The sequence below is a fragment of the Epargyreus clarus genome, unplaced genomic scaffold, assembly GCF_041222505.1.
Source record: "Epargyreus clarus isolate Ecla_fem2 unplaced genomic scaffold, WU_Ecla_fem_2.2 ptg000018l, whole genome shotgun sequence".
NCBI classification, from domain to species: Eukaryota; Metazoa; Arthropoda; class Insecta; order Lepidoptera; family Hesperiidae; genus Epargyreus; species Epargyreus clarus.
The window spans coordinates 12,739,089-12,766,342 of record NW_027332226.1 but is presented as its reverse complement, the minus strand read 5'-3'; the positions used below and the strand labels follow the sequence as shown (position 1 = coordinate 12,766,342).

The 27,254-nt window shown below is 35.8% G+C and overlaps 1 protein-coding gene across 2 annotated transcripts; it reads right to left on the bottom strand.

Moving 5' to 3' along the window:
* Window positions 1-1,402: 1,402 nt before the first annotated feature.
* On the bottom strand, window positions 1,403-26,482 carry Tps1 (Trehalose-6-phosphate synthase 1). 2 transcript variants are annotated; one of them, XM_073083031.1, is made up of 12 exons: window positions 26,050-26,482; window positions 15,577-15,733; window positions 10,679-10,954; window positions 10,262-10,379; window positions 7,910-8,357; window positions 7,271-7,513; window positions 6,765-6,959; window positions 6,119-6,308; window positions 4,449-4,586; window positions 3,420-3,606; window positions 1,880-1,986; window positions 1,403-1,690 (listed from the first exon to the last, which is right to left on the bottom strand). In XM_073083031.1, the coding sequence occupies exons 1-12, from the start codon at window positions 26,205-26,207 to the stop codon at window positions 1,403-1,405; spliced, it is 2,505 nt and encodes an 834-aa protein (XP_072939132.1). In that variant the 5' UTR covers window positions 26,208-26,482. The 2 variants fall into 2 exon arrangements, with proteins under 2 accessions (XP_072939132.1, XP_072939133.1); XM_073083032.1 differs by lacking the exons at window positions 15,577-15,733; window positions 26,050-26,482 and adding an exon at window positions 14,634-14,651.
* Window positions 26,483-27,254: the final 772 nt, after the last annotated feature.

Genomic DNA, 27,254 nt, shown 5'->3' with positions numbered 1-27,254 from the left:
ATTTTACGATACGGAATGAATGCAATAGTCGGCTATTGAGTGCTTATAAACTAGGAGTAAGAATCACAATATTTACATAATAGCAAAATAACATATATTTTAATGGTAACATTTATCAATGAGAGATAAGTTAGTTTTTGTTGTATTTATCGTTTAGAGGAATGGAATATTTGTGTAAAACATGTGACGATAATAATGTTTGTGGAACGATAATTTTAAAGGTAAAAATTTCCACTCGAGCGAATCGATTTAGTAAACAAATTTATTAATTTTATTATGAATATTTTGTATTTTCTTAATTGTAATATTAAACTGCATGACCAAGTGATTATTAAAAAAGTATGTGTGTCAGATTTTAAAGGAGTAAACTTCAAAACTACATTTTTTTTTATCAAAAGGGTAAAATTTCGAAATTTGAGAAACGCATAAATGTTCTAAATTTTGGCTTTGTAAAATTTGTCATAAAATAAACGCATATCAATACTTATAATCTGCTTTTATGATGAATCTATTGATGCGTTCACAGCGTTCGCAGGATGCGTTATACGGAGTGCAATTAAAAATATGGTTACTCTATATCACATAAATTAAAAATAAATCTACGATGCGTAATTACGTAAGTTTAAAGCGAAACCTACTAAGCACAACGAGATAATTATATAATCCTACTATATTTTGATATATAAATTTCGTGAACATTCAATGTATTTAAACAAGTACTTCAAAACATTATTTTGAGCGAAGTTTAATTTATATTTAGAGAAATCCAAATTCAAATTCTGAGACATGAATTTAAAAATAATTTATTTTTCTTATCGTATTTCACGCTTTGGCGCGTGATCATAAATAAAGTGTGCTACGGAATAGTGACCCCTGCAGGTTAGGGCGGCACACGATCAATCTTAGTAGGAATTACGTCATTGGCGAATAAGTTTGACAACCAAGACGATTTTGTCATTTCATATTTTAATATCCCTTCTCGCCCTAGAACTACGTTAGTGTGTTGATCGTGTAAATCCTTCCTTGATCCTTTAGATTCATGTTAAGTATAAAAGCTCGCAACGTCGTACGACCAAGCTGCATTAGTATTTACTAAGTTTGGATTTTGACACAAGAAGTTGTACGACCAAGATGTATTGGCATGGGCCAAGTTCGTATTTGGTACAAATACTAAGCTTACACAAGGAGTTGTACGACCAAGATGTATTGGCATGGGCCAAGTTCGTATTTGGTACAAATACTAAGCTTACACAAGGAGTTGTACGACCAAGATGTATTGGCATAGGCCAAGTTCGTATTTGGTACAAATACTAAGCCATAGACAATTTTTGATATGAATTCGTTGAACCGAAATTTATGCGTCTTGGTTGTACGACTGTATTCGAGCTTTATCATAAACAATTTAGCTGGACTCAGAGCCGCTGGATTTGTCGGGGCTCCGCGGCGGTGTTTGCATCGGCGACCGCGTGGGCATCTGGTAAGACATGTGCATCTGGATGTTCTCCCTGGCCTTCTTCGAGGGTTTGTACGTGGTGAGGGAGTTAGCGCGCGGCTTGCGGCGGGAGAAGTGGCGCTCCACCCACTTGAGCATCGCTAGCACGGAGTCGGTAGAGGACAGTCGCCGCTCAGCCGCTGTCTTCGTGATATGCGATGATGCGATGCGGAAGGTGGCGGCCATACCTTTCAGAGCCTGTAGGTAGAAGCAAAAATAGAATGATTTATGTAACACGGTATGCAAGCTACTTTGCTGATTCCTAATTACGGATAGGATAGATAAACATTCTAGATTATTCTTAAATAAAAGTAGATCATAGGAGTCTCTGTCTTACTATACACTTGTAGTGAATACAAACAATAGTGAATGTGATAAGTGACTTACCAACATAGCATCCTCGTCAGTGACGTCATCACCAGCATAAATGACCCTGATCCTTTCACTCCAATCTAAGCCGAAAGCAGTTCTCAGGATGTAAATGGAAGCGCGACCTGAAAAGAAAGATTTTAGATGTAGTCGTCAAGTCCGAAACTAGGGTTCTAAGGAAATGATTAATATAATACCTACATATCGATTAGAGACCAACAGAGGTCAGAGAATCGACAACATTACTTAAAAAGTATGAAAGAAAACCGATAAAAAATAAGTAAGTTATTTTGATTGATGATTACAGAAGATTATTATTTTTTTATACTATAGGAGTAGCAGACGAGCATGCAGTCCACCTGATGGTAAGTGACTCCTGTCCCTGGACATCTGTAATCATCCCCAGATAGGATTAGATATTCCTACCTGAGGTCGGCCACAGATGCGCCGCTACCCCTGAGGACTAAGCTAGAACGCCTCGGAAAAGTCTGTCTCCCGTACCCTTCAAACCGGAATACAGCAGCGAATAACACTGCTGTTATTAGGTAGAAATAGGTGTGGCGGTGGTGCCGCCGGAGTTGAACCACAAAGAGTTCTACCACCTTTCACTGAACCAGGTTTTTGTTTTATTAGCAATTTCAAAAAAAATAATGCTTTAAAAATAAAAGATTGTATCTAGGATTTACGACATTAACAAAAAGAGAATGTAGATAAGTATGTAGGCAATGACTCAGAATGAACTAGACACGGAAAATGTTTTAATGGGTAGGTACCCATTGCGTGACCGTGTCAGATTTAGATAGGTACCTACTATACTCTTAACTTATCGCGTGCTTAAAGGTAAAAGGGCCTATAGCTAAGGGTTAATAGGGATTTATGCTGAAAGGGCACATAAAAAATTTTTTTTTTGCCATTCGGTTTGAAATTATCTGAAACGTAAAAAATTTTTAGTTCGGTTTGAAATTATCTGAAACGTAAAAATTTTTTACGTTTCAGATAATTTCAAACCGAATGGCAAAAAAAAAAAAAATTATGTGCCCTTTCAGCATAAATCCCTATTAACCCTTAGCTATAGGCCCTTTTACCTTTAAGCACGCGATATATAAAAACGCATAATTAGAGAAGCATCTCCATTAGATGTGGGTTTGTGTGACATTGTACTCCTTAGATAATAGAGGAAATCCCAACATATCGTCAAGTTTTCCATACACACACGTAAGGGCGGCTTTGATATTTTGAGTGATGTAATAACAGAAAGTTTAGGTACTTTTGATTATAACATTCAAGAAGCATGTTCATATGATTCGACTACTAATCTATGGATTCGACATGAACAGTGTCTTTTATTAGGAATCTGTTTAGGTATTTTCTGCCTCCTGTGGTCCTCATTCTAACGGTCAGAGTTCAGAATTCACACCTTCCATGCACTTACATTTAATTTTCATTCGAAAACATTTTTTGTTCTAGAAGTTTCATTGCTAAGTTTGTCTTAGATCACTATGAACATTATATAGGGAGCTATGAAAAAATAATATACAGTCAGAATCAGAATACGAACCCTTGTTCCACTCAACGGGCGGTCGCGCCTCGATAGCGCAGTGCGCGGCCGCGGGTTCGAAGCCGGCCGCCTTGATGAGCCGGCGCGCCTGCTCCGCCAGCGCCGCGCGCTTCGGCCCGGGCGTCTCGCGGAAGTGGAACGTCAGCAATGCGCCCTTGTTCTCCACCCAGGCGCCGTCTTTGCATACCTGGGGACAGAAGAGATACGGGTTTGAGACTAAAGCTGTTTGTCTACCGCACCGTCACTGAGCCGATACGGAGAACGAGATTATTTTGGGGCCGATTTTAATATGTCGTGACGGCGATCGTTTGTCCACCGCGACCGATATCGGCGGTTTATTTTGTTCCTGCTGGCACGCGTGTGACGGCAGTGTATGGACAAGTTCCAATGTGTTTTTTAATAAATAATGTTGTAAGGGTCGGTACATATCTGACGGAAAATGCGTCACGTATTATCGGTCGCGTTACGCTAGAACAGACAATTATATATTAGTGCGTCGAGCATACTGATACCAATGTACGCTCGACGCATTTTCCGTCAGATATGTACCGACCCTAAAAATGATTGGTTGGAACTTCGATCAACAATTACCAATTGGTATCGTTGATCGAAGCATTGGAAAAAATATAGGCCTGTAGTTAAGAGAACGTTAAATGAGTGTAACACTTTAAGGTTTAATTTTAAGTCCTAATGTAGCTTGATAATAAATATATACTAACAAAAAAAATATCTTTTTTGAAGCTGGAAAAAATGAGCTTCAGTGGCAAAACTCAAAATGCCTTTGGTAGAAAAATAATGTCATATTTCAGGACTCCCAAAGTGATGGTAATTGAAAAATATTATTAGATTTTAATTATTAGTGTGAGTGGACAAAATACATACAGTAAAAATAAATATAAAGTGTCATTTCAAGATTCAAAGTTATGGGTCCAAAAGATTTTCTTTATGGCGAGTTGAATGCCAACGTATTTCAAGATATTTTTTGTTGTTTGAATATACAGATGCACAGATATTAATATTTCAACTTACTTGTTCCTGAAGCGCTTTGAGCAGGTCAACGACCTTGTCTTGCAGCTCCATGGGCATGGGGTGCACGAACTTGCTGCCATCAGGGTGCAGAATCTCCAGCCCGTGGTTACCAGCGTACGTGATGCCTTCTATGCCAACCTGCAAAGATATAGCATAAATTAGTGCAACTGTGTATCCTACGTTGTTTATTGTTTGTGTCAAAATATCGACGACATCATAAGATCAATTTAATTGAGTTTAATTTCTAAATATTTTTGCATACAAAAGCTGATCTAAGTACCTAGGTTAATTTAGATTTAAAGAAATTTTATCCATCAGTTATCTACTCCTAGATTGTACAGAGTAAGAAAGCAAAATTACGTCATGACTTGTGACGCGAAACAATATTTAGTTTTCGTGACGTAGGCGTTGTAAGGAACACACCTACAATTTCATCGTAAGCACAAAATGACTTGAGTAAATAATCTGTGAACACGTGACTCGCGGGTCCGGCCTCTTGATTACGTAACAAGATATCAAGACCCGGTTAGTTCTTAGGGATGTTGACTGCCGTACATATGTAAACAACGAATATTTTTATTTAAAACTGATAGTACTAGTCAAAGTTCGAACGATAAGGGTTTGTTATTGCAAATCTACTTAGGTCGCGGTCGGCTCAAACTCTAAAGAAACGATAAAACGCGTCAATTGGTGAAAATAACGTTAAATAACTCATGTTTAAACATGTATCAGTCGTGTCGGGCTATGAATAAGAGCAAATCAAATAGGTATCTATCTACTCATAAAGTTATATTGCGCCGTTCAATAGATAATAAGTTAAAATTAGCAATGATTCGCGGAATCTAGGTAAAACAAAACAACTGTTATACCTACCTACCTAGGTATACAATAATGAAATCATGTTTTCTTAGATTGTTTTAACTAATTTTTACTTTATTTTATATTTTCATTACATTATTTAGACATACAAGTGTTATTGATGAGTGTAAGTAAGTATATCAAAAGTAGGTAAATAAAATATGTTGGTCTGTAAATTTTCACTTTCCGAACTTAGCTCGAATTAACAGACAGATCTACAGAGAAAATTGATGTTTACGACACATAAAAATATACTAGGTACCTATAGTAGGTATACTACACTCATATAATTTATTTTACAAATTATCTGATTGTTAACTAACATAATATTGGTAGGTATTTATGTATATCATTGACCAGTATGCTCGTTTAAATATTTGTAATATTATCGTGTGCCAGAATGTTTGTACAAATACATCGTTCTTTATGTGTAGAAGGAAGTTTTACCCTATTTAATTTACGACCCATGTTAATAAGAGTATCAATAACGATAGTACTCAGTTCACGAATACATTCTTCCTACAAAAAGACAGTGTTTTTTCTCCTCAAACAACAGTATCTATTTATACTGTTTGTTCGCGTGTTCTGCAAGCTGTTTCAAGGAGGACTAGTAGAATAAAGTAGGTAGCTTCTGGCAATACTTATCGGTCAATTCAGGTCCTAATAAACGTGCCTTTCGATGCACGGAATCTCCCTGAAAAACCACTAACGGTCACTACCCCATCCTACCCCCGACCACCCTCAACGTTGATTAACTTTTTACAGACGAGATATCATATCAAAATCTCCTAATTTGGTGATCAATAACTTACCATATTCTTGACATTGTCCACATTTCGTCCAGATATGATGGCGATGTTTACGTCAGACATGTTGGATAGGCGTTGTAGTGTGTGTTTAGTTTCCAATGGTAGAGTGGCAAGATCGGGGTGTGGAGCGATGGGTGCCAGGGTACCATCGTAGTCGAGAAGGAGAGCCAGCTTTTGCGTGTAGCCGATGTACCTGCAGATAATAGAAAAATATAAATAAATGAAAAATATCTGCAAATATTTTAAATTGAATAAGATTGTCGGTATTGTACTCGTATATTACTTCACTAAGATCCTTAAATAATGGTATTGGTTGACTGAACCCACGATTTTATTTATGTCAGATCGAACTGTAGATCCCAGTGTCAGAGTCAACTACAATCGTTCTTAACAAGCTATCAGTAAAGTTAAAAACAACTCACAATCTTCTACAATACAAATCAGTTTCAACATTACTAGTAAAATAGTTGTAACGTCATAATCCGAGAACGATAATTAGTTTTGTGACCCTTACAACGGAGACTATAAAATCTTTCATCTGAATTGGGAGGGCCTCACTTTCGAAGAGGTAATTTAAACTTGAACAGACTTGAAATTAAAAGATTATGATACTACCAAGACCTTTAAGGTCAAAAAAATCCATACTTACTTAGATAGGTACTCGTCGAAGTCGTCAATGGTGACAGGCTGCATGGTAGTAGCACCAATGTCGTCAGCATCTTCCTCCAAAGAGTCCATGGCTTTGAGGAACGCCTTCATCCAGCTGTCCACGTCGTTCAGCTGCTCTCGCCGTCGGAGATGGTTCATGCGCACTGTGCGCTCATCTTCTGGCATTATCAGTGCTCTGGGATAAAAAAAACAAGTTCGTTGAAGAAGTGTGGATAAAAGTTCTTATTTCATTCAAAGGTATTTTACTGTAGAAGAAAGCTACAAAGTAAAATGAAATGGTAAATAATATTTCTTATCAAAACTTTTGAATTTTGGTAAGCAAGAATCGGTTAAGAATAAGGCAAGAGCTCTGCTTTGGGATACATTTAGCTAAACAATCCAGTAAATCTATTCAGTTTCAGTGTTTCTACTCAATAAGAAGAAAACACCAGAGAAATCACTTTTGTATTGCCTTAAAAACAAAAGTTTTGGAAGGAGTTTTATTACCTGTGTATAACTTCAGCAGCATCGTCCAGCTCGTAAGGATTGCAAATTAGAGCTTCGTGCATCATTTCACCAGCACCAGCGAATGGAGACACGATCAGAACGCCCGGGGGCTTGTTTATCTGGCAGGCCACGAACTCCTTCGCCACAAGATTCATACCGTCTCGCAGTGGCGTCACCAGAGCGACTGCAGCGTCGCGGTAGAAGGCTGCTAACTCTTCTTGGCCGACACAGCCGTAAATATATCTAGAATCAAGACCATGCTAATTGTAACTACCTGGTACTATAAAAAGACAGACCCGAGTAAGAAATTATTATGCCTAATCAAATGGCCGCAGATTTTGGGCCTTATTATGAGGGTCAATACCTACCTGAGGGTCAATATTTTATGTGAATTTGATTCTTCTTATGTTTATAAATAAAAAATATATAAATAGCTTCTATAATTATATTTGAGTTCATCAAACTCAAATAGTACTAGATGGATGGATTTGAAATTTTGATATAATGTTGCATTTCTATATAAAGTACGTTTTATTCTGAATTATCCGTTGAATCATCAGATCAAGTCACAGCGTAGCGTGGTTAGATTTCGCTGGTGGTTTTAAAAGTACATACGTTCTAAAATACAATTAAACTCACCTTATAGGAGACCAATTGGGCGTAGTGAAACTCCCGTTAATTCGTCCAACCAGCTGATCCATCTCTTCTTTTAAGTCTTGGTATTCCTTCACATCCGTTCTCGACGGCACTGAGATCTGAAGCAAAACCACCTGCTCGATGTGTTCCGGATGTTTCTCTAGAAGTCTCTCGAAAGCTTTCAGTCTGTGCACTAAGCCTTTGGTGTAGTCCAGTCTATCGACACCCAGTATCACTTTTTGGTTGGTAGCGAGCACTGGTTTAGCGTTTTGGGCCAACGACACGAATCTGTCGAAGGGTACTCCGATCGGCAGAGGTCTGACGCAAATTGTGCGACCACCCAACTCGACCAGCAGATTCTTTCTGTCCACACGGCAACCCAGGTTTCTTTGGCAACAATCGATGAAGTTCAAACAGTAGTCTGTTATGTGGAATCCGACCATATCACAGCCTGCAAGAAACAATATTTATGTTATGATATACTTCTCCCCTTCTTTACCCGTGTGCTCCTACATATACAGGGTGAATTTTTAAAACAGGCCTTCAGGGCGAAATCCGAAACTATAAGGATTAGCGAAAAATGCTGAGAGAAGTTACGAGGCCGATTTTGATAAAAACTAAAACTGCATCATTACTTTTTTAAAATAACTTTTTCCCTAGCCGGGAATCGAACGAGTTCATTTTGAAAAAAAATACACCCTCTATATTATTCCACTATCTGATAGTGTTGCTTATAAGGATCAAAATCTGGGAAGTAATGATAAATGACAAACAAAAGGAAAAGCCTCAATTTTAAGAAAATACATATTTTTTTATATTAATTTGGCAGTTAAGTTCCCGCCATTCATCAATTTAAACATTTCGCGTATTAACAATTTTTTAGCTCAATGTTTCAAATCATTCGAAATGAACGTTTTGTTCTTCAAGAATTTATATTTTTATGTCCGACTTAGTTCAGGTTACTTTTAGGACCATTATAATAGATTTAACTTGCTATGGGCCGAGTTTCGTTTAATACAGATGTAAAATTGACAATTTACGAAAATGTCTTTTTCGAGTCAAATCCGAGTGATAACTAAACAAAGAGATATAGAAAATTATATTTACTGTTGAAACGTAGTTATAAACAACAAACAATAACAATTTACTATTTAATCACTTATCTATTTTTATTAAAAAAATAAATCCTAAAAACGGCGGTAATTTACTTGCCAAACTATTACTTACTCATACTAAGCCGTATGTCACGGTTATAACATCGAATAATTAGTTGATTAACCAACAAATTCTTCAATGGTATGACTTACGTATGTTTCTAAAGAATTACACATAAATCATTTGTTATGTATAATCCTTAAGGATTAGTATGGCAATGTATGGAAAAATATGTATTATCTTCAAAATTTTCCTTTTCCTTTAATTTGTCACATAACATTACTTCCCAGAATTTGATCCTTATAAGCGACACTATCAGATGGTGGAATAATATAGAGGGTGTATTTTTTTAAAAAATGAACTCGTTCGATTCCCGGCTAGGGAAAAAGATATTTTAAAAAACTAATGATGCAGTTTTAGTTTTTATCAAAATCGGCCTCGTAACTCCTTTCAGCATTTTTCGCTAATCCTTATAGTTTCGGATTTGGCCCTGAAGGCCCGTTTTAAAAATTCACCCTGTATATTTATACATGGATATTTTGCTAGCAAAAAAAAGCCTATGTTTGTCTGTCATTATATAAAAATCCAGTCAAAATTCTTACTGATTTGAACTGAGACAATGTCCCAATTTGGACTTTTGAAATTCCAGACTTAATTTTATTGAATTTATTAATTATCCTGACACTAGTATTAAGTATTTACTTTAATATATTTATAATACTTTAGACTTTAGGTACGTAACTCGTATTCAAAAGATAAATTTTACGACATTACAATGATTGATAACAAAACTAAAACAATGTTTAAAAATCGTTTATAATATTGAACCCACTGATACTAGTGTTATGCTCAAAAGTTCAGACTCAACAGAAGCCTAAGTTATCAGAACAGAAAGTTGTCAGAACTGATTTAATACTCAGGTGGAATATTATTTTTTTCATAATATAGAAGTCTTAATGTGCACGTCCACATGAGGACAAGTGACCACTGCCACTAATGGACATATGCAATCAACACCTGATAAGAATCGGAAATGGATTATTTTTAGAAGTTTTGTCAGGCATTAACTACAGAGGTGTTTTTACTCTTAAGGACTAAATTGTGTAATTTATAAGTGTCTCTCCCTTACCACATCCTGACAACAAGAACAAAGCGCTTAAACAATACAGGGCAGAAATAAGTAATTTAAGTAGGTACTACCTAATATCCCTTGCAGGACTTCGTCGGACCATGGAAACAGTCGGAATATATCCCACGGTGGAAAAGGTATGTGGAGGAAGAACGCCAGCTTACATCTTATTTCGTCCTCTTCCGCGCGCTGCAAGAAAATTATTATTTACACTGAAAGAAAATTACTGATAGGTAAGTATGTATTTCAACGTTGCAAGTAGTGAATGTAGAGTACAACTAAAACAAGAAAAAGTAAGTTTTTTAAAATCTTTTTCGATAATCTCAAGATTATGTGTTCGTTGCTCCTTCATTAAAATAAAATATTCCCATTTCTACATTCCCATACATATTTAAAGAGGGACGAATATGTAACTTCAGAAGTACGACTTTCCAAAAACATTCCATTAGCTTCCAAAAGGAATATGTCAATGTCTCTACTATCCTCACCTGTCTAATCCAATTGGCTGCTAACATAAGGTGGTAATCGTGAACCCAGACGATCGGCGGCGAGGTGCTGCTCTTCTCCTTGGACTCCTTGAGCTGGTGGAGAGCCTTGATGGACTTCTCCGCGAACTCCTTGTTGATCTTGATGTACGCGCGCCAGTGGTCAGCGATGAAGGTGGCGCGGTCAGGCATGGAGTGGAAGAGCGGCCAGAAGGTACCGTTGCAGCACCCATTGTAGTAACTGTCGAACAACTTCGGCTCCGCGTGGATGGCAACAATCTGTGGAGCAAAGAAACATTGTTATCAAACCAGCGATAATCTTCAACATTTTTTATAAAAATAAAAAGATATTGATGTTGAATCAGTCAGTTATGAATAACGTTATTAATGATTATTTCTTTGATGACGTGAAAATATCCTGGAATTTCAAATCTTAAATTTTTTAGAGTAAACCAACGCAACAATTGATCATTTAGCCGTTAAAAAAAGTTAAAAAAGTAGTCCTTCAGTAAGTTACTCAAAATCAAATTCTATTGGAATTTGTTTCAGGATTTGTTGGAGTTTGTCTATTGCTTACAGAGTTCGATCAGGGAGTTCAAAAGCTGTCCACTAACTCTAAGATCTACTTCCCTGAGTAACTAATTGTAATTTAACAGTAGTTAGTAGTAAGTACTATCACGCTTGTTCATATTTATTGCCATTATTTACACTATCAAACCTTTAATAATACCGAAGATTACAATATCATTAATTAAATAAAATATTTTCTTCCGTGTGTGAGTTTGCTTTATATAACATTAGCCTTTACCCGCGGCTTCGCTGGCAGTCAAAAGTTTTTATCTATCCCTCGGGAAAGGTACTTTTTCGGGATAAAAAGTGCCATTTATGTCCTTTTTGTGAACACTTTTTTTTGTGTTGTTTTGTTACAGTGTGTGCAAAATTTCATGACATACTTAACCGATTGTCATTAAATTTTGCAATTTTTTGTAGTTAAGGCGTAAAAGTGCAGCAAACAGCAGATAAACTCACATTCGTATTTATAACATTAGTTAGGATTTATATAGTTCTTAAGAAACTCGGCATCTTGATCGTGTGGTCCTAGGCTCAAATCCGAGACACGCGGAGCACCTCTGATTTTTCAAAGTTATGTGCGTAATAGAAATAAATTATCACTTAAAAGATGAAGGAAAACATTGTTGGGAAACCTGTATGCTTGAGAAATCTCAAAAAAAAAAACCTTTTCATAAGTATGTGAAGTCTACCAATAGGTACGCACTTGGCGAGCGCGGTGGACTATGGCCTAATCCTTCTCGTTCTGAGAAGAGACCTGAGCCCAGTAGCGGAATAATAATGGGTTGATGATGATTAGGATTTATAAGGTGTAAAACAGTTAAGTAAAATATTATAATCTTTATCCTCATACTACAGTCCTACTTATTGGAACTGCGAAGGTCAGTTTGTGTTAACGAGTATTTGATATTATTTCCAATTATTTAGTTCTATTGAAGGATGTAACATGCCTACTAACAAACAACTAATCATTAATATAAACAATTTAGACCAATCCAACACACTTCATAAGTTAAAATGGTTTGCAGGGCGTACAAAAGAGCGAACAATACATGCTCAAAAATATTACCGTCATGTCGGGTAAAAGATATATCGAAGGAGGAAAAACTAAATAATAAAAAAATAAGTGAAAGTTGAAGGTTGTGGAATTCTTTTGTGGCTGACTCCGGCGGCACCACCGCCACACCTATATCTGCCTTATAGCAGCAACGTTAAGCACTGCTGTGTTCTGGTTTGCAGGGTGTGATAAAGGAGACATACTTATCTGAGGCGTTCCAGCTTAGTCCTCAGGAGTGGCGGTGCATCTGTGGCCGATCAGGTAGGAATATCTAATCCTATCTGGGTTGATTACTGGGCGGCAGTAGCCACTTACCATCAGGTGGACTGTATGCTCGTCTGCTACTACTATATTATAAAAAGAAAAATAAATCGATTTATTTCCTTTTAATTGCCCCTACCTCCATTAATTTTATTTCAAGCTGTAGGTCGATGTTACTGTTTAATTACGGTAAATATACTACCTATAATTAAGTCTTATCTGATAACGACTGAGTAATGTTTAATTGTTTTATTAGGCATTCGATTTGCACTACTCGTAAGCGGAAACTGCACTTTACTAATGGAAAACCACCTAAGCTTCTACTTCGCCGAGAGTTATGGTGTGTTACGTCATTTGAGTGCACTGGAAAGGTACCTACTTGTTCTACTTTTATGTTACACTTGCCCATGTGAGTGCCCCATAAAATATATTGTAATCGACCCATTTATTTATTCTTTAACGATCAAAGTTATGGTACAACGTTAGGTGGTGTTAGAAAATTGAGAAGTAGATAAGAAATACAATATCATCATCAAACTATTATTGTTTTACTGCTGGTCACGGGTCTCCGATCAGAATGAGAAGGATTAGGCCATAGTCCACCACGTTGGTCAAGTGCGAATTGGTAGACTTCACACACCTTTGATATTAATTTTTTTGTTTTATAAATATCTCAGGCGTGCGGGTTACCTCACGATGTTTTCCTCTACCGTTAAAGTGATAATTAATTTCTAATACGCACATAACTTTGAGAAATCAGAGGTGCGTGCCTGAGATTTGAGCATCGGAACCCCTCGATTAAGAGGCCGATTTTCTTAACCGCTAGACTATCATTGCTATCTATACTAATATTATAAAGAGGGAAACTTTGTTGGTTTGTTTCATTGTAATGAATAGGCTCAAAAACTACTGAACCGATTTAAAAAAAAAATTTGACCATTCAAAAGCTACATTATCCACGAGTAACATGGGCTATATTTTATATGAAATATATTTGATAAATAGATTTTGAGGCGGTACAAAGTTTGCCGCGTCGGCTAGTGCACAATATAGAGGAAGAAAATGTATTGTAGTCGAAAAAATTACACATATCAGTTTATTACTGTTAATCTATATAAACCATGGTATAGTCCGCGCCAAACTGCTAGTCCGCTCTGAAGTTGTTGCGAGCAGGTGTAGTCATACAATTTGCTATGGCGCCGCGATTCGTTTCTATATTCAGAGCGGACTAGCAGTTTTAGGCGGACTATAAGCGATCAATTCGAATCAATCACGTACCTATAAAATTGTCAGAATTATTTAATCGGGGCTGTTCAGCGATCACACCCGACGAACACGCGCGACCCGAACGATACGCACTTGATCTTTAGCCCACGACGGCAAAAAGGAGATTGACGTCGGTAACTCTATGTTTACTAGCGGCAACCTTCACCCATTTTTGTGTCGCGTGGAAAGAGTCAGCTGATAGGTCTTTTTATGGGGATTTTATTATATACAAAGACCTGTTAGCTGATTCTTTCTAATTTGGAGTCAGTGAAATGGGAATGGAGGTCTACGATAGTCGATCTTCATTTAGCCGGTTGTGATTCCAAAGCCGAAAAAGGCCATCAATGTAGGTTTAGTGAAGAGAAAATCGTGATTATCCCAAATGTATCCGGTGACATTTTGAAGGCATCCCCCTCATAAATAAGGTCAGACTCATGGCACCGTAGTACTCTTTCAAAGGATACGGTGGTACCTTTCGAGGGCTTTTCCCATTTTCTCCCCCCCCAGCCAAAAAAAGGAGTCTACCCAAATCTGAAAAATATTGCAAGTAGTCTACGAGGCAAAGAGTTTCGGAACCTCTAAAATAGTTGATTGTCTTTGTACTTATACCTTTTAAAAATATAATATACCTTTTAAAAATATGTAAAAAATTCCCTATGCAAATTAAAATAAATATTATACACATTTTTGCAGAAAACATAGTTCTATTAACGATTTTTCATTTTAAATTATTATTTAAAAAAACAACCGTTGTAATGGTTACTATGTAATACTTAATTATGTAATTAAAACCACTTGATATACCAGCTAACGAAGGTGCGTTACTAAGCGACCCCATTTTTCCCACACTTTTTCTTTATATAGGATATAGGATTTCTATATATAGGCATAGACTTTTTAATGGTTCTAACCACCACCTTCATTTGCTAGTCAATGGTATTGATGGATAGATTAGCTTCAGTGGTTTTGCCATTATCTATTTTTACTTTGGACTGTAGGTACCTAGGTAAGTGACAAAAGATCTTGTTTGCAGATACGGTCACGTGTGTCACGCTTCAAGAAGGTCGAGGTATCTGAAACATTGTGTTTTTTATGCAAAGCAAACATACAAAGAGTATTGTCAATACTATTTTCGGTAGTACCTACCTTATCTATGCTAATAACACTTTACATACGGAATTTACAATCGTACTAAAGGCAGGGTTTTTTTAAAGTAAGGGATCGTTTCGCAAAATGATCGGTGATTAGTCTGAACTTTTTATCTTCATAACTTATCGCCTTCGGTTTAAAGATTTTACAGTCGTTAGAAATTATGAAAATATTTAGGACTATTAAGAATTATGAAAATACTTTAAGAACTACTCAACCTAAATTTTGTAACTTAAGAGCTTCCTATAAGTTCCTATTAGTGTTCGAAGCTTAATAGGGAGCATTTTGTAAAACCTACGGTACCTCTTTTTTATGTTTATTATTAGGAGTTAATTTTAGAAAACTATTTTTTTTCATGATATGCCGACCTTTTAACTTTTTTTTAAGAAAATAATAATAAACCACACTACGCCACCGTGAACCGATATCGGAAGAGGTTCAAAGATACAGAACTTTCACCCAGGCAACAAATATGGCTATGATAATCACCGAAGGTTGCTTAACATACTGCGTTCTGTTTGAAGAATTCTGTGAGATTTATAGAAGTAGTTCATAACTGAAACATCTAACACTAGTAACAAACAGGAATGGTACTAACTTTACTAGAAAGAAGTCCAGCGGTAGGCGTCTTGTCGTTGGGGTCGGACTCCGGGATTTTTTCGTTGGGGTTGTCCAAATGAATCCCGGGCCAGCCCACCCAGATCCCGCTGCCGCGGATCACCACCGGCGCCACTGCAGTCACTAGACCGCCGGCGCTGGAAAGAAAAAATATGTCAAAAACTCAAAAATGATATAAGAAACAAAGTTTCAAACAAATGGGCTTTAATTGTTGTTAAATCTCAAATTGTTACTGTAACTTAAGGATAAATCAACGATTTCGAATAAACTTTTGTTCATGACATATAATATGTTGCCACCCCTGAAGGTAAGTTTCGAGTCAACGATGTGCCTAATCATGTAGGTATATGGGCCATATGACAACTTCAAAGCAGAAGCTGTTTATCAACAAGATGTAATAGTCCTTCCAGGATTATTCAAAGATTTGTGCTTTGTGCTTGCTTAGTGTAGTAACGGGTTGATGATATTATGATAATGATGAAATAAATTCATGAATAGAGTGGATTGATTGTTTTTGGATTAATTTAATTTTATAGAACTTTACTTTTGAAAAATACCACCAACATGAAATCAACATTTCTTATAATATATTAAGTATCTTCGTAAAAAATACTTTTGTTCCTACTCTAGGGAACTCAGACCTAGACTAAAATTATATGTATGACAAGACGAGTTTATATTACCTAGTTGTACCACTTGTACCGGTTATTAACAAATCATTGTGTCCAATGTTTTGTGTACCAAAGATCTACGAAATTTGATAATTTCGACTAGGCAGAAATTGTCAAATGTTGATTATAGGTGGGCACAATATTGGACAGATTGATTATTATTAATAAATGGCGTCAGTACGTGCAAATGTATGTCCAAAATCCTTATTATGGTTTTTAAAAAATATATATTTCAACGATATTTTCCTTGTTATATTGTTCATGTGCCTATACTGGTAGGTATCATTTGAATTTTAATTGCCTTAGTTATTAACTTTAACCTAATTTAGAGTTCATTAATCTTCGTCAATTAGTAACATATTTTGAATTGCTTCCTTGAAGACATCTTCTTACGGAAATCAAATTGTTTAATCAAATTCTTATGGAAATGAAAAAAACCTTAGTCCTCAGGTGTGGCAATGCATCTGTGATTCACTTCAAATAGAACCTGTATTCAATATGGCGTTGGTAACAGATGTCCACGGGCGGCAGTGACCATTTACCATCAGGTGGACGGTATGTTCGTTTGCCACTTTAATATTATAAAATCTAGTAAAAGGACCATGCATTCTACCTAATGGTAAGAAAGCCACCACTTCCTCAATGAGATTTTAAGGCTTTTCAATCCAGACATCTCAAATCATAGACTTAGATTTTTTGCTACACAAATATATCTATGTTATCCTAGGTTGACCTATAAATCAGAATTAACAAACGTTATATTGATAAAACTATTATATAAAAGGCCATCAGTGTTAGTAGGTTAAACGTGCGATTTTCTATAATAATATAAATTTTACGATTAGGTACTGTAAAAATCAAAAATATTATAATTGGCCTATGATAAAGACTTATCGCGTTTTCCTATAAGACAATAATACAAAATATTTATATAAATACGTGATATTTTATAGGTTATTTTTATACGTTTTCAGTGTGATTTACGATTTTCAATTGGCAGAACCTTGAAGGAACAGCGAAAAAAACATATATAAGAAAATGTTCCTAAAGAGAAACATATGACTCCGAAATAACAAAAAACATTGTAAAAAGAGGATCCTCTATTTTTAAGTTTTGCTACCCCCGAAGAAGACATAAATGGACTATGTAGCTATATGATTTTGCGGGAGGACGACAAACTTATCTTTCGTCCCCTAGATCCTTCACGTTTTGCATATACCTAACACTATTTACAAACTCACATAATTTGCAGCGCGGTCTATTATCGCACTAACAAATAGAAGTACCTATGCGGAAACGATTAAGCGATTGGATCTATTTCAATGAAACGTATTATGTATATACAAAAGAGATCTTATACAAAAGATGTTTGCCTACATCCGTACAACGATTTTTCCGGACACTGTAATCCTAAATACTAAATATTACCGCGAGGAACAACTGTTTTGTAACCACATTTAACGTTACTGTTCATAAATAACATGCAAAGTTCCTTTTAGGGTTCTGTACCCCACGGGTAAAACCATTTGTCTCTCTGCCACAACGTTTTATCTTGTCTTACTAGATTTGAAATAGAAAAACTATGTTTTACAGGCTTCTGCCACCATCATGAAGAAGTAACCATGAAGGATTGTACAACTCATGAGGGTAATTCTTGGATATATACGAAGGCACCATCGTTACCCGTTTTCGACGTACAATTAAGCGTTGCTGGGTTCAGATTTGAAGGGTGTGGTATGGTAGAGACGCAACGCATCTGGTCGAATTTAAGTAGGATTCCAATGAAGAATGAAACTGATTATACATATCCATGGGATTAACGTGGAGTCTATGCTCATTTGCTACTTCTATTCGGTTGATAGAAAGAATTTAAGTAGGATTCCAATCTGATCTGAAGCTGATTATACATATCCATGGGATTTACGTGGACTCTATGCTCATTTGCTTCTTCTATTCTATTCTATTCGGTTGCTAGAAAGAATAAAAACTTTGTTGCAGCAAGAGTATATAGGACAGTGAAAATTATGTAGATAGAAGATACGTAACTCTGTTAAGTGGTGTGAGGTGACGAGTTGATTAAAATGCATGCTGGGGCAGCACTGGAGGGGAGCTTAATGTGAACTAGAATCTATTTAAAGCTACTGTACACGATAAAAAAATAAGACATGAATATGACACTTTAGAACAGGTTATAAAATGATATAGAGTTACGTGCTGATGAACTATGGAAAGGATAAAAAAGTAGGCACACATACATACGTGTGTGGTTGGGGCAGTTCTTTAGTCTTAATAGAATAACCCAAGTAAGATTGAATACATAGAATGAATAATGATTATCAAATTTTAATGGTACAACGCTCTAATTATTGAGGTTATACAATCTGTCGCGCACGATGCTAGTTTGCTAGAATCCCTTTATTCGTACGCACACATATATTTGTATATAACAGACACGAGAAAGCGAGAGAAAATTAAGAAGAGCGACGAAGGGAGCATAAAACTCTTTATCTTTTCGTAACGATTTCTACCATTCAACTCCTTATGATTGTCGCGCTAAGAAAGTGTCACTAAAATTAAATAGATTTCACGTAAATATACGATAACTTCACATAAGAATACATTATTTTTAAAGTAATAAACGTAAGTAGTCACTGGAAGGATAACTACTTATAAAAGACAAATTAGAAAGAGAAAAGCAGAAATTTAAATTAAAAATAATTATAAGTTTCTTCAAGTGATTAAGGAAGCATCCAAGACTTTTATGAGGATGCATTTGTTATGAGCGGTGCAGACATTTTTTTTAGACACAATTTTTAAGAGTTTTCAGACTCCTTCCAATACTAATGTTTCATATAGTACATTATATGACTCAAAGTATTAGTCATATTTAATTAAGATGTAAAAATGTAATGAAATATAGATAATAATTCATACTCATAATAACAATGACAATATATTCTTATTGCATCTTTGATAATAAATCTTAGGTACGTATAATATGTTCACTTCGAAAATAAATGGGAAGAGAACATATTAAAAATAAATTTATCCAATGTCTTGCTTACCAAACATCAGAATTTGACAATTTCTGCCTAATACAATTATCAAATTTGGATCTCAGTTAGGCATTAATTGTATAGGTTGATTAATAATAGGCGCAAATGGGTTGCCTTGCAACAGACCAAAAAAGTTATTAAAATATGTCAAGGAAGATATTATTTCGATTATAGTTTACGAACGTAACAAATAAATATTGTTTTATACAAGAGTATAAGATTGTTTCTAAACATTTTTTTTTGTACATTTTTTGTTACTGTAGATATCATTCACTCTCGAATAAATGGGAATAAAAAAAAAACAAAAACTGTTCAAGTGACCACTAGTTCGTGTATTTTACTCGTCTAAGAGTTAGGCTTTAAAATTATTTTTCATATTCTTTAGAAACTCAGTGATCTTATTTGGGACAAAAATAGTCAAGTTCAAGTTATGAACTCTAACGCTCTAGATAATTTGTCAATTTGTGTTCACTAAAAATTGACAAATTTCGAATTCTAGTAGGCAAAAATTGGATAGATGGCATAAGTAAATACCCACCTAAGTATAACCGATAAAAGCATTTGGTGATAGAATACATTTATAAATGGTTGATGGCTTGATTTCATGGGCATATTTTGTATGAGAAACTATTGATTGACCTACAGTGAACAAAATTAGGTAAACATAAACTTCCCTAGTTACCTTACCAATTCTCATTATAATAGGCTTGTCTTTTATTTAAATTCAAGTGTAAAATAATTGTTTTACTACTAGGTAACGATCTGTACACACACTTCGAGTATACTTCATACACCTTTGAGATCTTTTTAGAGGTTGGCAAAAAAAAAACCTACTTATATCATCGAAATTGAGTTTCTAATAATATTTTTCGAATTGGTTATGACGTAATAGTTAAGTGCCTTCAGCAGACATGTTACTTTTAGCCTAGACGATCGATGATTTAGCTGTTACTCTGAAGATAGGTGTAGTGATAAAACGCTTCACCCCGCACATAATTGAGTACTGGTTGCAGCTTGGATGCTCAGGGTAAGAACTGATACCAAAAACGCGATGCATTATTAATACAGTCAATAAAACGAGCGTTTTGGATACTGCGACTAAACGCAACAAGTCGTCAAACTGTAAATCGCTGATGCTAAAAGTAGTTTTGCTAAGCCCGTAATCAAAATGCCTAACAATGATCGTGGTGCTAAGGAAATACACATTTTCACGTACGAAAGTAATGTATTCGTTTGTATCTTTTCGTGAGTTGAGTACTTTGTACGACGTCTATTTTGTTACTAGGTCAATGATAAATTATCATTTATGTAAGATGCCCGTGGTTTGATGATATTGGAATACATTATACATGCTCACTTAACTTACCTAATACCTATATAGATATATACCTAAGGTGGTCGTGTAATAAATTAAGAAATGCATAATTCAACAGTTTACCTTGTTTATTGTAGGTATTTATAATATTATTCAATATAACAGTAGTATTTCCCAGTTATTATTTAATTAACTAAACATATATTTTCATAATATTTCTCACTGTAAGTTAAACAAAATACACTAAAAAAGCGGTCAAGTTAGGATCCAATCGTTCTCCACGACGTCACAAGAAAACTAACATATTAAAAAAACAATTTAGCTTATTTTGAAAATAACTTACTCAATAAGTACTTATGTAGTTTTACTAAACAATAAAACGATTATTAACAAGTAATTAATTAAAAAAATCAAAAACCCGACTGCACCAAAAAGACTGAAGTAGAATTTCCAAAAGCAGTGAAATAGGCATTTCATTATTAATAATAATAATAATAATACACTTTATTGTACCAACACAACATGAAATAACAAAGTAACATACAAATATAAAACAAAACAACAGGCGGCCTTATCGCTAATCAGCGATCTCTTCCAGGCAACCCTAGGGTGAGGAGTAAAAGTAAGGATGAGATAAAAATAGGTAGGGTGCAAATAGAGTGCAGTTTTAAATAACAGTAAAGTAATGAAGTTAAATTGATGATAGCATAGAACATACAATAAAAGGAGAAGGAAGGTAAAAGTGAAAAGAAGTAATAACAGTTATGGGAAAAAGGAAAAGTAACTAAATTGTTAGATAAGATTAGAGATAGTGTGAAAGAATGGGATAGGGATAAAGACAAGGTTAGAGCTGCAAGTAATGCGATTTCACGAGTTTATTGAACAAATGCAAAGATTTTGCTTTACGTATTGTAACAGGAAGGGAGTTCCAGAGACGGATAGCTGCTGTAGTAAATGATTTTTTGTAAAAGGAAGATGAGTGGGAAGGAGTAGTGAGAGCAAGGTTTTCAGTAGAGCGAAGGGATCGATCATGGGACAAGTGGAGAAATTGAAAGCGATGTTTCAGGTAAGGATTCAGGGATTATTCGGATTAAATAAAACGCCATAGAGAAGAGATAGAATGTGAGCATTCCGGCGAAGGCGAATTGGGAGCCACTTGAGTTTAGCGCGATATTCAGAAACATGGTCATATTTTCGTAAGCCAAATATGAAACGTATACACAAATTTTGAAGACGCTCAAGCTTGTTCAATTGCTCCTCGGTAATGTCAGGATAACACACATCAGCATAGTCAAGTATTGGTAGAAGAAGAGACTGCGCAAGCGTTATTTTAGTGGGAATAGGTAAAACATTTTTTAATCTTCGCAGGAAGCCCACTGCAGCAAACAGCTTCTTGCTGACTTCCGTGACTTGCGGTACCCACGATAGACATTGGTCAATGTAGATACCAAGATTTTTCACTTTATTAATATATGGAATAATCACATTGTCTAGTAATATCGGGGGTAACTGTTGCCAATCAATTTTAGATACCAGACGCGAGCTTCCTAAGACAATCGCCTGGGATTTGGTAGCATTTAATTGGAGGCCAAAATTTTTGCTCCAAATCGAGATAGAAGCCAGATCCGCGTTGGTAATCCTTATGGCGTTAGCCAAGTTGTTCAGGCTGGCATGGTTGTAAATTTGTAAATCGTCTGCATATAGATAGTAGAGAGAAGTGAGATGTAGATTAACAGAATTTATGAAAATAGTAAAGAGAAGTGGAGACAACACGCCACCTTGAGGAACGCCGGCAGTAGTACGGGACCAGTTGGAAAATTTATCGTCCACTTGAATACGTTGCCGGCGCCCATGCAAGTAACTATGAAACCAATCAATCGCCGTCGGAGATATGTAGAGAGAACTCAGCACCCCGAGGAGGACTTCAAAGTCAACGACGTTAAACGCGTTACTGAAATCCAGCAGCGTCAACACCGTCAACTGCTGATTGTCCATCCCCATGCGTATGTCGTCTGTGATTTTTAGCAACGCAGTAGCCGTACTATGACCAGGACGGAAACCAGATTGCAAAGGATTAAGCAGTGCGTGAGTAGAAAGAAAGGAGCTAAGCTGCTGATGGATAAGGCGTTCGAGAGCTTTGGAAAGGAAAGGAAGTATGGATATGGGTCTATAATCAGAAAAGTTGGATGGATTGGATTTTTTAGGTAAAGGAATCACGTGGGCATCTTTCCAGGAGGAAGGAAAGGTATTATTTCGAATGGAGCTGTTTAATATAAACGTCAAGGTAGGTAGAAGTAAGTCAAGGAGAGGGATGATCATTTTACGGCTAATGCAATCGCTACCGACCGCATTAGATGTTATCGACAGTAACGCCCTCTCTACATCACGATCCGAAAATTGACTAAAAGAAAATCGCGAATATTTAGGATTGGGAATATGAGAAAGGTGATTAAGAGTATTTTGTTTAGTTTTGCTATCTATGCAAGAAGAGACGGAAAAATGACAATTTAAATTGTTTAAGTCGAGATTGTGTGTGGAAGAGATTTTTGCCTTGATTTCCCAATGCCTAATGTTTTAAGAAATTTCCAGACACTACTAGGATCTTCATTCTGAACAGACTTATGGATATGGCGTCGTTGTAGATCTCTACACATCATATTACAGCGATTTCTTGCAGATTTGTACCGTTCGAGATTACCATCGCTGGCATCTGACTTATACCTTGATTTGGCTGAATTTTTCTGGTTAATTAATTGTCTGACATCGTCAGTGAGCCATGGAGCTGGTGGATGCCGGATTCGGACTGGACGAACAGGGGCGTGCAGGTCGTACAATTGTACTAGCAGGGAATTAAAAAGTGCCACCTGTTCGTCTACAGTGTTTGCGCTCTCTATGACTCTCCAATTAATTTCGGCAGCGTCTTGCCGGAGTTTTTCAATGTCCATCCCACTAAAATTCCATTATTTTTATCCAGAAAGCCAAATACAAAGTTTCATAGTAGGTGTCTGCTTAAAAAACAAAAGATGTTCAAACAATATTATCCTATTATATCCTCGTAGTGTTCATTTACGCTATATAAAGAACCTATATGTAAAATTCCAGCACGCTTAAGTTCAGCGGTTTCCCTTTGCGTTGATCTCTGGCACAGCAACTCACTCATTTAGTCGTACAGTCATCTCGATGTGTATATACGAGTATATATGTACTAGCTGACCCAGCAAACGTTGTGTTGCCATATAAATAAAAAAAATGTTAAGGATGAACAACGCTTATCACTTAGGTGTAAAAAAAATAGATAGTGGCCGATTCTCAGACCTACTGAATATGTATATAAAATTTGGTGAAAATCGGTGAAGCCGTTTCGGAGGAGTACGGTAACTAACACGAGAATTTTATATATAAGATATATATATTATATAATGTATGTGTAATCTCCTCTTAATTTCCTTTATTTTGACACCCTACTCGATAAATTTGGTTAACTTTTTTAAAACGTGTTACTATTTCGCGAAAAAATTCACCATTTACGGTCTATAAAATATGTAACTTCGGTAAATCAAAGTTTCGGTCATTATTTTACCTCGTTAGAGGTAGCATTTCATTATTTTTATCCAACAAAATGATACAAAATGTCATAGTGTTTGCTTCAAAATTGACGATTGTTCAAATGAACTTTTAACCCTTATTTTACCTTCTACGGGGTTGATTTTTCGGAGGGGGATAAATAAGTGCGTCCTTGTTCCTATCCAGAAAGCCAAATACAAAATTTTATAGTAGTTGCTTCAAAATTAAAGGATTTCAAAAAAACTGTTTTCCCCTATTTTACCCTCTTAAGGGTAGAATTTCCAAAAGGCTTTTCTTAGTACTAATTCAAGCTATATAGAGAACCTGTGTGCAAAATTTCAGAACTGTAAGGTCCTTGGTTTAGGCTGTACGTTGATTTCGGAAAAATGAAAAAGTCATTTAGTTAGTCAGTCAGTCAGTCATTTTACTGTTTTATATATATACAAATATGTTTTTATAATCTCCGTTTAATTTCCTTCCATTTGATACCCTACTCGATAGGTTCGCTTAACTTTTTTTTTTAAATGTGTTACTATTTCGCGCCAAAAATCCGCCATTTTGATTTTTTTTTACTAACACCTATCTAAGGACACTCGGGTCATTGAGACAAATATAATGACACTTTAACTGTTGAAATTCATCCAGCCGCTTGTTAGATCGGATCAAATAAAGAAAGACAAACATACAAGATACGCGCGAAAAACATAACCCTTCCTTGGCAGTCGGGTAAAAAGCCTCATCTAGTTGTATTGTATTGCAGTTTTCATAGAAAGAAAAACATCCACTCTAAATTTTCAGGACTAATAATGTAACAAAATTTGAAGGAATTAAATCTATCATCTCCACTTCCATCTATGATTACACAGATTCAAGATAATATTTACTTGCTACCGTTAAAATCTATCCTTACTTGTACTCTTAATAATATAACGAATATTGATTATGAATTTAGTTCAAACGCAGCGTTAAGGAAAATCTATGTGCGCTGTTAACATCGATCTCGCACTAGCATTCGAATGACATCGTCATTATATCAATTAGCATTAAAAATATTTGCTGCGGTAAAACAAAACACAACTATGTTTACACTTCATACTACCTGCAACTAATTATCTGGTAAACTGCGACTGTACTTGACAGAATACATAAATAATGATCATCTGTTACAATAACAACGCAATCGTCATGCATTTTATTTACATTTTTGTTCAATAAAAACAATAGATAATTGACATAGGTACATCCCTATCTCGCATATATACGTTTTATCAACCGTAAGGTTTACCACACAAAACCTTGAAATGTTATCTTTTTAACTGGACACTCTAATCGGGAGTAATTCTGAATATTTAAAGTAAATTATCAAAACTTTCCACTGAAACAAATCAGGATCTATCTACACAATCTTGTGCTTTCGCGAACCTTCCCGAATCGGCGTACCTAGCGTGTGGAAGGGCGAATAAAATAGGGCCAAGTTCAACGTTTCAAAATCGACAACATCGATATTTCTACTCAAAGATACACTGTTTATAAATTCATATTGTGCAACGTTCATTCTCAGTGTACCTGTATGATAACTTAGTGTTTTATAATGATCGTATATTAGTTAACGATTAAGGTTTCCTGCGAGGCCATGAAAATTTGTTTTAGTCATTTAGTGGAATAGAATCGAGTGCGAGTCATTAAAGACGAGTGATGTACCTCGCAGTATTTACATTTATTAGCCCTTGAGAGCACTTCATGATTCAATGTCACTAGGATTCTCGCGTTAAACAACTGAGAGGTCTTTCGTGTGCATTTATGTATCCTAGACGATTAACAGTAAATAAATGTTTTGTTAAACTTACCTGGCTTTCCTCTCTAAGTCACCGGTTTTCTCATTTCTCTTCAAAACAAAAGGCAGCCTGTTCGAAACAACAATCATGCTCCCCTTGCTGTTGCACGCAGAGCGACTGACGGTGCCGGTAACGGTGGCGCCGGTGGCACAGTTACTCCTTCCACTCATGTTTTTTTACTTCCGAACGTCTATTCGCGACCAATCACAGCGTAGCTCGCACGCATGCGGGTTCGCAACGGAGGGATATTTGAATCTTTGTTTAGGTTTTCACTGATCTGAACTGTTTATTGTGTGACATCGCAAGCAACTTATCAAGTTGAAGATTCTCGCGAGCGTTTATTATTAACTATACATCGTCGGCCGAGATCGGATGCGAACTGTTTCCTTTGTGTGCGCCCATCGCCTTTATAGACTTTAGCGTCGCAGAAGGGTTAGTTCTTGCTTACGTCTGAGGAGTGTCGGAGGTCCGAGCCGACGTGTGGGGTTATCAGACTGACCCCACGAGGGTTGTCTCGCTTATCCCAATTGCGAATTTAAATTGAAACATTAAAATTAACTTTGCCTACATCGGACGAGTCTATCTGGCTCCGTCTTATCGTTGCCGTTATTTGAATTGGGCTCAATGTTTAGATTTGTTTTCTTATTAATTTTATAGCAGATACGTGTGTTTGCATTGATTCATTGAATGTACGGGTGAACACATACAAATATAATTATTCTAGATCCGATTGTTTGAAATATAGAAATGCTTGAATCTGGACTACGTGCAACAGAGGATTCTATCTTTTAAAAATTGATTTAAGTAGTTGATAGTTAGGCAAAAAGTCTAGTGTTTATTAATGATGATAAAGTAATGATTTTGTTGGACTGATATGCGATGGATTATTAAAGGTAATTTTCAAATTCAAATGGATAGACTTCTTATTGGATACCAACTAGCTAAATCGCCTCGGGGTATTTTGCTACGAAGAAATGGCGAAACTACAATGATCAAAATTTAATAATTTCTAGTAGAAAATATAAAATATATTATAAAATATAAAATTCAATCTTTGATAGGCAAAATATTGAATATAGGTAGATATTGACTATTAGAAACGTAGGCAGATATTGTCGAATTTTGATAATTGACAGGCAAGATATTGGTAATATTGATTAATTTTTGATAACAGTAAAAAGTAGGTTTGTTATATTTGCCTAACATTTCAGTTCATC

Excerpts from the sequence above, each read along its gene's own strand:
- Tps1 (XM_073083031.1), bottom strand. The coding sequence starts at position 26,207 with ATGAGTGGAAGGAGTAACTGTGCCACCGGCGCCACCGTTACCGGCACC. Across the intron at positions 15,734-26,049 it reads GACTTAGAGAGGAAAGCCAG|CGCCGGCGGTCTAGTGACTG; the intron begins GTAAGTTTAACA and ends TTTTCTTTCCAG. Across the intron at positions 4,587-6,118 it reads TGGACAATGTCAAGAATATG|GTTGGCATAGAAGGCATCAC; the intron begins GTAAGTTATTGA and ends ATATCTTTGCAG.